This window comes from Camelus dromedarius, chromosome 18 (assembly GCF_036321535.1).
Source record: "Camelus dromedarius isolate mCamDro1 chromosome 18, mCamDro1.pat, whole genome shotgun sequence".
Taxonomy (NCBI): Eukaryota; Metazoa; Chordata; class Mammalia; order Artiodactyla; family Camelidae; genus Camelus; species Camelus dromedarius.
The window spans coordinates 45,185,770-45,198,483 of NC_087453.1; the positions used below are offsets into that span (position 1 = coordinate 45,185,770).

The 12,714-nt window shown below is 41.8% G+C and overlaps 1 protein-coding gene across 2 annotated transcripts in view; it reads left to right on the forward strand.

Moving 5' to 3' along the window:
* Nucleotides 1–11,889, forward strand: part of CFAP61 (cilia and flagella associated protein 61) — a 258,634-nt gene extending 246,745 nt beyond the window's left edge. For both annotated transcript variants that reach the window (XM_064475921.1, XM_064475922.1), the window contains exon 27: nt 11,405–11,889. In XM_064475921.1, coding sequence (XP_064331991.1) covers nt 11,405–11,605 — 201 coding nt within the window. In that variant the 3' untranslated portion in view covers nt 11,606–11,889. The remainder of the gene's footprint in view (nt 1–11,404) is intronic.
* The last annotated feature ends 825 nt before the right edge of the window (nt 11,890–12,714 follow it).

The following is a 12,714-nucleotide window of genomic DNA, read 5'->3' on the forward strand; positions in this document are numbered from 1 at the left end:
TCGCTCGACTGTCCCTGTGTCGCCTCCGCCTGGAGACCTGCCACCTCCTCTCAGGTCCCCGCGGTGTGGGCTGCCACGCAGGATGCAGGGACGTCCCTCTCGTCCTGGTCACCACACTCCCCACCTCACTGCATCCCAGCAGGGACCCTCCGAGGGGCAGCGGCACTGCTGTCCTCACCTCCACTAAACCAGTGACGAAGCAAAAGCTGAGAGACTCTAAGGGCCGCCAGCGGGCACATGTCTCAAGCATGTCTCACTGCGAAGCCGTGGTCCTCGGCACTGAGCCAAGCTCGTGGCCCAGTGCCCTCTCCCCATTGCCCCGCCCCCGGTCAGTTTCATCCCTGGGGTCCAAGCTGGGAAATTTAAATCGTTTTCCTAATTTGAAGTAGATTCAGATTGGGGAAAAAACAGGTTTCAAGTTTAAACCAAACTCAGTTCTCTTTGGTGCCCTCAAAGATGGAAGGGAGGCAGAGGGGCCAGTGGCTGAATGCACAGGGCAGCTGGGGCTCGAGGCACTCAGAGTGGAGGTGACAGTGGTAATGAGGTAGAGACAGAGACCCAGGACGCTGCAGGTCACACAGGCCCCTGCAGTGCCTCCGGGGGTGGCGGGGAGGAAGCTGGCCCACGTTAGACCAGGCCCCAATCTGGAAGCCTGGTGTGACTGAACTTCATTCAACTCTGCAGACCCTCCCATCCCCCCTTAAATGTGATCTGCAGCTCACTGCTGCCCCACAGGAAAGATTCGTCATTTTCTAGTTATCCCATCAAAACTATGCCCAAATCCTTCTAAACCCTGAATCTGAGTTCCTCTGTTAACCTTCTGCACAGGGCCAAGCGGTTTTAGGCATAAAGCTTAAAAGGGAAGCTTTCCCTTCATGTTTCCAAGTACATCATCAGATGCGATGACGGCCTCTCACGGCAGTCACTGAGCCTCCCTCCACCTTTTAGACACAGACAGACATTTGTCGGGGGTCAGTCTGCTGGGCATAGACTCAACCTGGACAGCAGGCCCTGGCAGCAGACCAGAAGTGACCTTTGTAGAGGACAGACTAAGGGCTCCCCAACCGTCCTTGACTTCCAGAAAGGGAAACCTCTGGAAGAAAAGCCTTCACTTGGGGACTGTTCTGACATCTGTCAAGGGAGAGGCCACAGGACAGGCTGGGGCAGGCAGGGGTGTCTGCCTGTAGCTCAAACGCCCGCTCCCACCTCAGAGAGCTGTGGGAGGAGGAGAGGGGGGCCTGGTGTGAGCACATGGCACAGAAGAATGGCTCCAAGCGTGTGCCGGCCACCACAGGCACGACGGCTGGTGACGGTTACGGTGGAGACAGGCCAACAGTGGAAGCAGCGGTCATATAAGTAGATTTGCAGGAATTTCACTTAAGAGCCTGGTAACAGGAAAATAAACCAGGGGGAGGGTGCCAAGATGGTGGAGTGGAGGAATTCACAGCTCGCCCCCTCCCATGAGTACACCAAGAATTACATCTACAGACACACTGAATCGCACAGAACCCCTACAAAACTTTAAGAGACTGTCTCTCACTTCAAAATACAGGAGTCCTCACAAAAAAAAAAAAAATGGCTAAGGTGGGGACAAGGGCAGCGTCAACAGAGAATACTTTGTAAGCCCACATAACAAGTGACAGACACCAGCACAGAGGGCACTCCCCGGTGGACATCTCCTGCAGAGGTACACTCGGCGACTCTTCTTTCCAGCTTCAGCTCCACCTGTACACACTGGGGCTTGGAAGCCTCTATTCCAGCAACAGTGGAGCAGACCCGCTCCTGTCAAGGCTGTGACCACCACAGAACAAAAAGGAGAACCACTTGACAACAACAATCAGGGCAGGCTCTGATCACCACAGCACCAACCACACCCACAGTCAAAGGGAGAGCAGCCAATACACATGGAAGGAAGACGTTGCAACCATCCACAGTGAGAGCAGACCTCGTGAGAAAGCTATCCGATGTACACAGTCTACACTGGATGCTCCCACTTTAAATTATAAAAAAAAAAAAAAACCCAGCCTTTTAAGACCACAGTGGATGACTGATACTCCTCAATCCACAGAGCCAGAGAAACATAAGTACAATGAAGAAGCAGAGGAACCACTCCCAATTAAAAGAGCAAGAGAAGTTCCCTGAAACAACGATCAATGAAATAGACATTGACAGTCTACTAGATCATGACTTCAAAGGGGGGTGATAAAAGCACTGATGGAAATGAGAGAGACTATGAATAGAGATGCAGAATACTATAAAAAGGAAATAGAAATTAAAAAGAGGAGCCAATTAAAAACAGAAAACTCAATGGCTGAGATAAGAGCCGACCTAAAGGCAGTCAAAAGCAGAATACACAATGCAGAGGAACGAGTAAGTGACTTAGAAGACAGGGTAACGGAAGTCACCCAATCAGAAGAGCAGACAGAAAAGCAAATAAAAACCAATGGTAAGAATCTAAGGGACCTATGGGATAATATAAAACTTGCCAGTCTGTGCATAATAGGGGTCCCAGAAAGGGAAGACAGAGAAAAGGGGTCTGAAAAAGTATTTGAAGAAATCATGACTGAAAGCTTCCCAAACCTAAAGAAGGAATCAGATATCCAAGTACAGGAAGCACAGAGGGTCTCCAACAAGAAGAACCCAAATAGACCTACACCAAGACATATAATTAAGATGGCCAAAGTTAAAGAAATGATTATAAAGGCAGCAAGAGAAAAAGAGTGAGTTATAAGGGAGCCCCCATAGGGCTCTCAGCTGATTTCTTTACACAGACACTGCTGGCCAGAAGGGAGGGGCAAGATATATTCAAAGTCCTGAGTGAAAAAAAATCTGCAACCTAGGATACTTTATCTGGCAAGACTATCCTTTAGAATAGAAGGAGAGAGAATTTCACAGACAAGGAAAAACTAAAAGAATTCAGCAATACTAATCCTATTCTAAAAGAAATGTTGAAAGGTCTACTCTAAATAGAAAAGAAGTAGGAAGCTATAGAAATGAGAAAACCATAACTGGAAATGCGGTAACTACAATGAGTTGCAAGAGAATAAACGTGAAGATGTATAAGAGGACATCAAAATCATCAAAGGTGGGAGAGGGGAGCAAGAAAATATAGATTTATTTTCTCTCTTCTTTTTTTTTTTTTCTTTCTTTTTAGTATGTATTTGAGCCTACATGACTATCAGTTTAAAGCAAACAGATACATTAATGGGTTAATATACTTGAAAAACAGGGTAACCACAAGTCAAAAGCATACAATAGAGTCACAAAACCCAAAAAGAAACCAAGCTAATACAAAAAAATGTATCAAACCGCAAAAAAAAAAGGGAGAAGAAAGGAACAGAGAAGAAATACCAAATCAACTGAAAACAAAAGTTTGAAATGGCCATAAACACACATCTATCAATAATTACTGCAAATGTCAATGAACTAAATGCTCCAATCAAAACACACAGAGTGGCAGATTGGATAATAAAACTAAAGCCTACAACATGCTGCCTACAAGAGACCCACTTTAGAGTGAAGGACACACACAGATTGAAAGTGAGAGGGTGGAAAAAGATATTCCATGCAAATGGAAATGGCAAGAAAGCAGGAGTAGCAATACTCCTCATATCAGACAAAATAGACTTTAAAACAAAGGCCATAAAGAAAGATAAAGAAGGACGCTATATAATGACTAAAGGAGCAATACAAGATGAGGATATTACACTTGTTAACATATATGCACCCAATATAGGAGCACCTAAATATATAAAATACTAACAGACATAAAGGGAGAAACTGATGGGAATACAATGGTAGTAGGAGACTTTAACACCCCACTAATATCATTGGACAGGTCTTCCAGACAGGAAATCAGTAAGGCAGCAGAGATACTAAATGACAATAGAACCGCTGGACTTGGTTGATACTTTTAGGACACTACATCCCCAAAATACAGAATATACATTCTTATCAATTGTGCATGGAAAATTCTCTAGGAAAGATCACAAGCCTGGGCACAAAAGAAGCCTCAACAAACTTTAAGAGGATAGAAATTATTTCAAGGATCTTTTCTGACCACAAAGGCATGAAACTAGAAATCAGCCACAGAAAAAAAATGAAGGAGGAACAAAATGACTGCATGGAGGCTAAACAACACGCTACTAAAAAACCAATGGGTCAGTGATGAAATCAAAGAGGAAATTAAAAAATACTTTGAGACAAACATCAATGAAAACACAACCACACAAAAAATCTAGGGATGCAGCAAAAACAGTCCTAAGAGGGAACTTCACAGTGATTCCTCAAAAAACAAGAACAGTCTCAAATAAACAACCTAACCTGCCACCTAAAAGAATTAGAAAAAGAACAAACAAAACCTAAAGTCAGCAGAAGGAAGGAAATAATAAAGATCATGGAGGAAATAAATAAAATAGAGATTAAAAAACAATAGAAAAAATCAATCAAACAGGAGCTGCTTTTTTGAAAGAGTAAACAAAATTGACAAACCTCTGGCCGGGCTCACCAGGAAGAAAAGAGAGAGAACACAAATAAACACAATAAGAAAGGAAAATGGAGAGGTTACAACCAACACCACAGAAACACAAAAAATCATAAGAGAATATGCTGAAAAACTGTATGGCAGCAAACTGGACAACCAAGAAGAAGTGAACACATTTCTAGAAACATACAGTCCACCAAGACTGAATCAAGAAGAAATAGATCATCTGAACAGACCAGTCACTACAAGTGAAATATAATCAGCAATAAAAATCCTCCCTGCAAACAAAAGTCCAGGGCCAGATGGCTTCACTGGGGAATTCTACCAAACAAAGAACTCATATTGATCTTTCTCACACTCTTCTAAAGGATTAAAGAGGAGGGAATGCTCCCAGACTCATTCTATGAAGCCACCATCACCCTGATACCAAAGCCAGACAAAGACACTACCAAAAAAGAAATCTATAGGCTAATGCTGGTAATGAACACAGATGCAAAAATCCTCAACAAAATATTAGCAAACAGAATCCAACAGCACATAAAAAAGACCATACACCATGATCAAGCTGGATTCATCCCAGGGACCCAAGGATGGTTCAACATATGGAAATCAATCAATGTGATACACCACATCCACAAGGGAAAGGACAAAAACCACATGATCATCTCAATAGAGGCAGGAAAAGCATTTAATAAAATTCAACACCCATTTATGATAAAAACTCTTACCAAAGTGACTATAGAGGGAACATGTCTCAACATAATAAAAGCTATTTATGACAAACCTACAGCCAGCATAATACTCAATGGTGAAAAGTTTAAAGCCTTCCCACTGAAATCCAGAACAAGACAAGGATGCCCGCTCTCACTACTTCTATTTAATATATCATTGGAAGTCCTAGCCACAGCAATCAGACAAGTAAAAATATAAAAGAGATCCAAATTGGAAGAGAAGAGGTAAAATTGTCACTATATGTGGATGACATGATACTATATATAGAAAACCCTAAAGGCTCCACACAAAAACTACTAGAGCTGATAAAAGAATTTGGCAAGGCAGCAGGTCACAAGATTAACATACAGAAATCAGTTGTATTTCTTTACACTAACAATGAAATATCAGAAAAGGATAGTAAAGAAACAATCCCTTCTGAAATTGCATCCCCCAAAATAAAATACTTAGGAATAAATCTGACCCAGAAGGTGAAAGACTTACATGTGGAGAACTACAAAACACTGATTAAGGAAATTAGAGATGACTTAAAGAAATGGAAAGATATCCCATATTCTTGGATTGGAGGAATTGACATTGTTAAAATGGCCACACTACCCAAAGCAATCTACAGATCTAATGCTATCCCTATCAAATTACCCAGGACATTTTTCACACTAGAACAAAACAAACTGTTTTCCATCATGGAAAACAGTATGGAGATTCCTCAAAAGGCTAAAAATAGACTCACTATATGATCCAGCAATCCCACTCCTGGGCATATATATCCAGAGGGAACCTTAATTCAAAAAGATACATGCACCCCGATGTTCATAGCAACACGGTTTACAATGGACAAGACATGGAAACAGTGTAAATGTCCAACAACAGATGACTGGATAAAGAAGTTGTGGTAAATTTATACAATGGAATACTACTCAGCCATAAAAAAGAATAAAATCATGCCATTTGCAGCAACATGGATGAACCTGGAGATTGTCATTCTAAGTGACGTAAGCTAGAAAGAGAAAGAAAAATACTGTATGATATCACTCATATGTGGAATCTTAAAAAAAAAAAAAGACAAATGAACTTATTTACAAAACAGAAACAGACTCACAGACATAGAAAATAGACTTATGGTTACCAGGGGAGGAAGGGATAAATTGGGAGTTTGAGATTTGCGGATACTAACTACTATATATAAAATAGATAAACAACAAGTTTATACTGTACAGCACAGAGAACTATATTCAATATCTTGTAGTAACATATAATGAAAAAGAATATGAAAACAAATATATGTATGTGTATGTATGACTGAACTATTATGCTGTACACCAGAAACTGACACAACATTGTAAACTGACTATACTGCAATTTTAAAAAAAGAAAGAAAAAAAAAGCAGATTGCCTTCACTCAAAAATTACAATTCCTTTTCTCAAATACTGAGATGATGTAACCCACTGAATTTCACTTTCTACCTTACCTTCAGGGAAGTACAGAAGTTCAGTCCTATTAACTATGACGTCCTCAAGCTGTTTATCCATTTCCCTCTCCCTCCACATGTGTAGAAAGAAATAAAAAACTATTACCTATGACTCAGTGTAAGTCATATATAGATTATAAACCTGTATAGTGTTTATTTTTTTAAAAAATCATTTTAAGACATCTGAAGTCCTTTTGTGTAAGTGAAAATGGGAACAGATTATAAACCCACTGGCACTGCAGTTAGCTGTGGCTGAAGCCAAGGTGAAATTCCTTATCGTCAAAATCATCCTTCAAAGTCCTCTAAGAAAGATATGACAATTATAAACATGTATGAACAACAACAGAACCCTACAATGTATGAAGGAAATACTGATAGAATTGGGGAAAAATAGTTTTAAGATGATAGTTGGAGACTTTGAAATACCACTTTCAGTCATGGATAGAACCACCAGATAGAAGATTAATAAGGAGACAGAGGACTTGAACAGCAGGGTACACCAGCCAGACCTCGCTGTGCACAGAGCACTCCGCTCCCCCACAGAAGGATGTACGTTCTTCTCAGGGGCACATGGAATGTCCTCCAGGACAGGCTGTGACATAAGTGTCAGTAAGTTTTAAAAGATCTAAATCATACAAAGTATATTCCCCAACCTCCGTGAAATGAGCCTGGTAATCAGCTGGAAATGGAATAACAGATTTTTAAGTAACTTCTTGATTTCCAAGAAGAAATCAAATGGGGTATTAGAAATGCTTAGAGACAAATGAAAATGAAAACACAACAGACCAAAATTTATGTGATGCACAGTGAAAACAGGTTTCAGAAGGAAATCTATAGCTGTAAATGCTTCCATTGAAAAAAAGGGGGGGATTTCAAGTCAATAACCTAATTTTACCCCTAAGGAGCTAGAGAAAGAAAACCAAACTAAACCCAATGCTAGCACAAGGAAGGAAATCATCATTAGAGTGGAGATAAATGAAACAGAGAATAGAAAAAGGACAGAGAAAATTGACAAAACAAAACGTTGGTTCTTTAAAAAGGTCAAAATTAATAAACCTTTAGCTAGACTGACCAAGAAAAAAGAACTCAAATTCCTGATGAAATGGAAGTGGGGATATTTCTTGCAGAAATAATGGTTTAAAAGAATGCTATGAACAGTTGTATGCCAACCAAATAGAGAACCTAGATGAAACAGACGAATTCCTAGAAACACACAAACTACAAAAGCTGACTCAAGAAGAAACAGAAAATCTCAGCAGACCTATCGTTTGTAAAGGTACCGAGTCAGGGATCCAAACCCTCCTGACAGAGAATCCCCAGACCGGGCGGCCTCCCTGATGAATTCCACTGAACACTTAAAGAAGAACTAACACCAGTCCTTCTCAAACTTCTCCAATAAAATAGAAGAGCAAGGGAAACGTCCGAGCCCCCTTTGTGAGGCCAGCACAGCCCTGATACCAAATCCAGACCAAGACGTCGAAAGAAAACTACAGAACGACGTCCCTATGAATTTCGATGCAGAAATCTTCAACAGAACACAGCAGACTAAATCCAGCAGCATATTTAGGAGATTGTGTACCATGACCCAGGAACGTAAGAGTGGGTCAGCATATGAAAATTAATCAGTGTAATGCACAGCATTCCTAAAATGAAAGGGGGAAAATGCTATACTCTCAATTGATGCAGAAAAGGCATCTGACTAAATCAAACATGGTCTCGTGGTAAAAACACTAAAAAGCCCAGAGATAGAAGGAAACTGGCCCAACCTGATTGAGAGCGTCTATGAACGGCCCACGGCTAACAGCATGCTCAGCAGTGAAAGACTGGAAGTTCTTCCTCCGAGACCTGGAATGAGACAAGGATGCCCGCTCTCACCACTTCCATTCAGCACTGTACTGGGAGCTCTAGCCACAGCAGTTAGGCAGGAAAAGGAAATAAAAGGCATCCACGTTTGAAAGGGAAACTGTCTCTTTTCTCAAATGACATAATCTTATTTAATAAAATCCTAAAGAATCACAAAACAGTGTTAGAGACAGTAGATGGGGTCAGCAGGGGTGTGCACCAGCACACAACAGTCAGTCGTCGACATTACAATCGATGATCCAAAAGTGACGTTAAGAAAACAATTCCATTTACAATGGCGTCAAAAAGAATAAAACAATCGGGCATGTATTTAAGGAGGAGGTGCAAGATCTGTACACTGAAAAGCAGGAAACATTTCTGAAAGAAGCTCAAGGTGACCTTGATAATGAAAAGACACCTGTGTCCATGGACTGGAAGACTTAATATTCCTAAGACAGCAACCCTATGCAAAGCACGCTACAGATTCAGGGCGATCCTATAACAATCCCCATGGTATTTTTTTTTTTTTTTTTTTTAGAAATGGAAACACAATCCTGAAGCTCATATGGAAATGCAAGAGATTTCAAATAGCTACAACAATTTTGGGAATAAAAAAAAGTTGAAGGACACGCACTTTGCAATTTCAAAACTTAATACAAATCAGCAGTAAGCAGGACAGTATGGCAGTGAATCAAGGACAGACACAGAGATCTGTGGAACAAAATCAAGAGTCCAAAGTAACCCCGTCTACACAAAGAGATGTTAACACCATTAATCATTAAGGAAAGACAAAGCTGAACAGCAGTGAGATACCACTGCACACCCACTAGGGTGGCTGCCGTAAAGAAAAAAAAACAGGAAATAATGAGCATCGGCAAGGATGTGGGAAAACTGGAACTCTTGCACGTTGCTGGTGGGAGTGTAAAATTATCATGCAGTTGCTGTGCGGAAACGGTTCGATGGTTCCTAAAAGCTTACAGACAGAATTACCATATGACCGAGCCACTGCTGTCCTAGGTGTACACCCCAAAGACCTGACAATCAGTGTCCAGATGAGTACTTGCCTATGACTGTTCATAGCAGCACCATTCAGAATTACAAGACGGAAGAGAGAACCCCAGTGCCCGTCAGTGGACCATTGGGTAACCAGATATGGTCTCTCCACACAAGGGAAACTTCACGTGCCATAAAAGCAGTGTAGTACTGGTACATTCTAGAAAGGGGACGAACCTCAGAACATTAAGGTAAATGAAAGAAGCCAGACACCAAAGGTCACGTATGAGGCCTCAGGAGGTGAGCCGTTCACAGGTGAGCCGGCCGGGAGGGGCGGTGGTCACACCGCGAGCAGCCACCCCGGGAGAGGCAAATGCACGAGAATCCTTCTCTAATCTAGAGCAGTATTTGTCTTGCGTAAATTTAAAAGTTCCATTTTGTGACTTTACACCATTTACCCCAATGTTAGAATAGCATCACACAAGACGAGCCCAAAATCCTCAATAATTTTTGTAAATTCATTGTTTATGTTTGATACAATTTTTCTGAAAGATTAAGGGAGAAAGAACCAACCTCATATATACCGCATATATGCTCAGGGACTCAAATGTTTCAGCACCTCTAATATTTAGTTCTGGGTACCACTTGCCTTCTTCTCTCTCACTGTCTTTGTTGAGTGCATGAAGTCCTGGACCCCTACTGACTGTTCTTCCGAGCGATGTGTGTATAACCTCCCACACCTGGTTGTGTCTTGCTTAAATAACCAAGTGATAATTATCTTATGTCTCTGTATAGTGTGAATATATTTTTCCTTCTGTAAGTTCTTACTGTTAATAAATTAAGGATCCAGTAGAATTCTGCAAATTATCCACCTTTTTTTTCTGTTAAAAATAAAAAGAATTATTGGAAGTTCAAATAAATATACCATCAAAGTCCATGTTCCCTTAGGGTAATTTTCAATGATCGTGGTGTTCAGGAGGCACACAAACCTCGGTGAACTGGTCTTCCTAACAACCCTCCCACAGACGGGCGGACAGCTCATGCAGCAGATACTGCAACAGGTCAGCCCGGGAGGCAGGTGGTGCGTGTGCAGCTGCACACTGCCCCATTCTGTCACCTGGCCTCTAGGTTTGAATATTTTTATATTAAAATGTTGGGGAAATATTATAAATATGTACAGCATATGATTCTCAACTTCAAATAACTTTATTCTCTCTTAGCCTCATCTTTTAAGATATCAGTGACATTTGACTTTATTAAGAATTCATTCTAGGGTTTTAAAAATCCTATTTCTTGGGGACTGTAACCAGATACAGTAAACCATCTAGGAGTTTTCATGCAAAAAATGTTGAATCGCTTCCTTTCTTATTTTTAAGATAAGCATGCTCTACAGGTAATTTTTATCTGAAAATTAAGACCTTAAAATCAATCTCCTTGCTGAACCTTAAAGACATTATGCTAAGTGAAGTAAGCCAATCACAAGAAGACAAATAGTGTTTAATTCCATTTATGTGAGGTGCCTAAAATAGTCAAATTCATAGACACAGAGAGTGGAAGGGTGGTTGCCAGGGGCTGGGAGGAGCGGGTGGGGAGTTAGTGGTTAAAATAGATAAACAGATGCAATTTGGGGGGGATGACACCGTCCTGGAAGTGGATGGTGGTGACGGCTGCACAACAACGTGAGTGTCCTTAACGCCTCTAAATTGTACACTTTAAAATGGTTGAAGTGGTAAATTTTACATCATGTGTGTCTTACCATAGTAAAAAAAAAAAATTAACCAATAAAAAAAAAGATCAACGTCAGGGAGTTTTAGTGAACCTGCCCTCTTACTGTGGCATTAAATCCAAGTCATTTCGGTCTCTGGCCCCTCACTGTCTTTTCCAGGGGGAAAGCCTTCCTTCCATAGAAGAGTTAGCCCGGCAGATGGAAGATGAGGAGATTAACCTGCCCGAGAAGCCCAGGACGTACCTCAAACGAGTTTTCCGGGAGAGCATCTACAAGCCGCTGGTGGAGCGGAGCATCCTTGACTACCTGCGCTATAATCACTACCACCTGCCCATGTACGCGTGGCCAGGCATCATTTAGCTGCGGCCGCCGTCTCCGCGTGATCGTTTCCGCACGTGTCGCCCGGGGAAGCGCTGTGTGGGAACAGGAAATCTCTGAAGCCCGGCTGCACCATCGGACACCGGCTTGGTTTGGTCCTTTCTCCTCCGCGCCCACCTCTGCCTGTAGTTTTCTATCTTCCCAGTAGGTGGCGCACGGCGGCGCCTCTCGATCCTGGGGCAGGGAGCCGCTCCACCAACGCCAGGCGTGCTCCCGGGCAGAGACACGCATGTTAGCAATAAAGTGGGATCGTACCGTTGTCTTTACCTTGGGCGTGATTCTGCTTGGTTTCCTGAAAAGTCCTGTGAGTCCCTTACACGTCTACCCCGTCATACTCGGAGGGCGATTAAAAAAAAAAAAAAAGAAAAGAAAAGAAAACGTGTGTCCAGGATGGAAAATAGTGAAAACAGATGATGGTAAATGAACTCTGTAATTCAACATCAGAATCACTGATGGCTTAGGAAAGTTTACAGGAACTTTTGAAATGAGGAGGCTGCTACCACAGCCCCTGGATTTCTACTTCCTGTTCCCGATCACAGGCATAAAAGCACCGAAAATCTGGCAGAGCAAGACAGGGTCACACACGGGTTTTAGATGAGAAAACCTTAGTGGGAAATTAATCAAGGTCGTCTCCTTGGACCCTTGGTGCTGTTGCTTTGCATGGGGGCTCTCTGGTATGTGTCACCTGTGATGTGAGTCAGAAGCCTCTTTCTTAAAAATAAAGCAAATTAGGTGCCTACTAGAAAACCGTATGGATTCAGGGTCAACACACAAGACTATTTTCATTTATTTGGACCTCTTTTAGCAGATAGCGTGATACAATTTGTCTGAGTTTTTGACCAGCGGGGCTTCAGACTGCCTCTTGTGGACATAATTCCAGTTTTTGTTCTTTTTTTTGTATTTATGTTAACATTTAGCAAAAGTTGGCACAATTCCAGTGACTACACAGCTATTTCGGGGAAGGGTCATAGCTGGCAGGGCAATTCTACACCCGTTAACAAACTGCTGCTTCTCAATGACAAAGTCATTCTGGAGCATCGGACTCCGATTTTCCCAAGGCAGGCAAGGAACAAACTCCACTCATTCCTTCA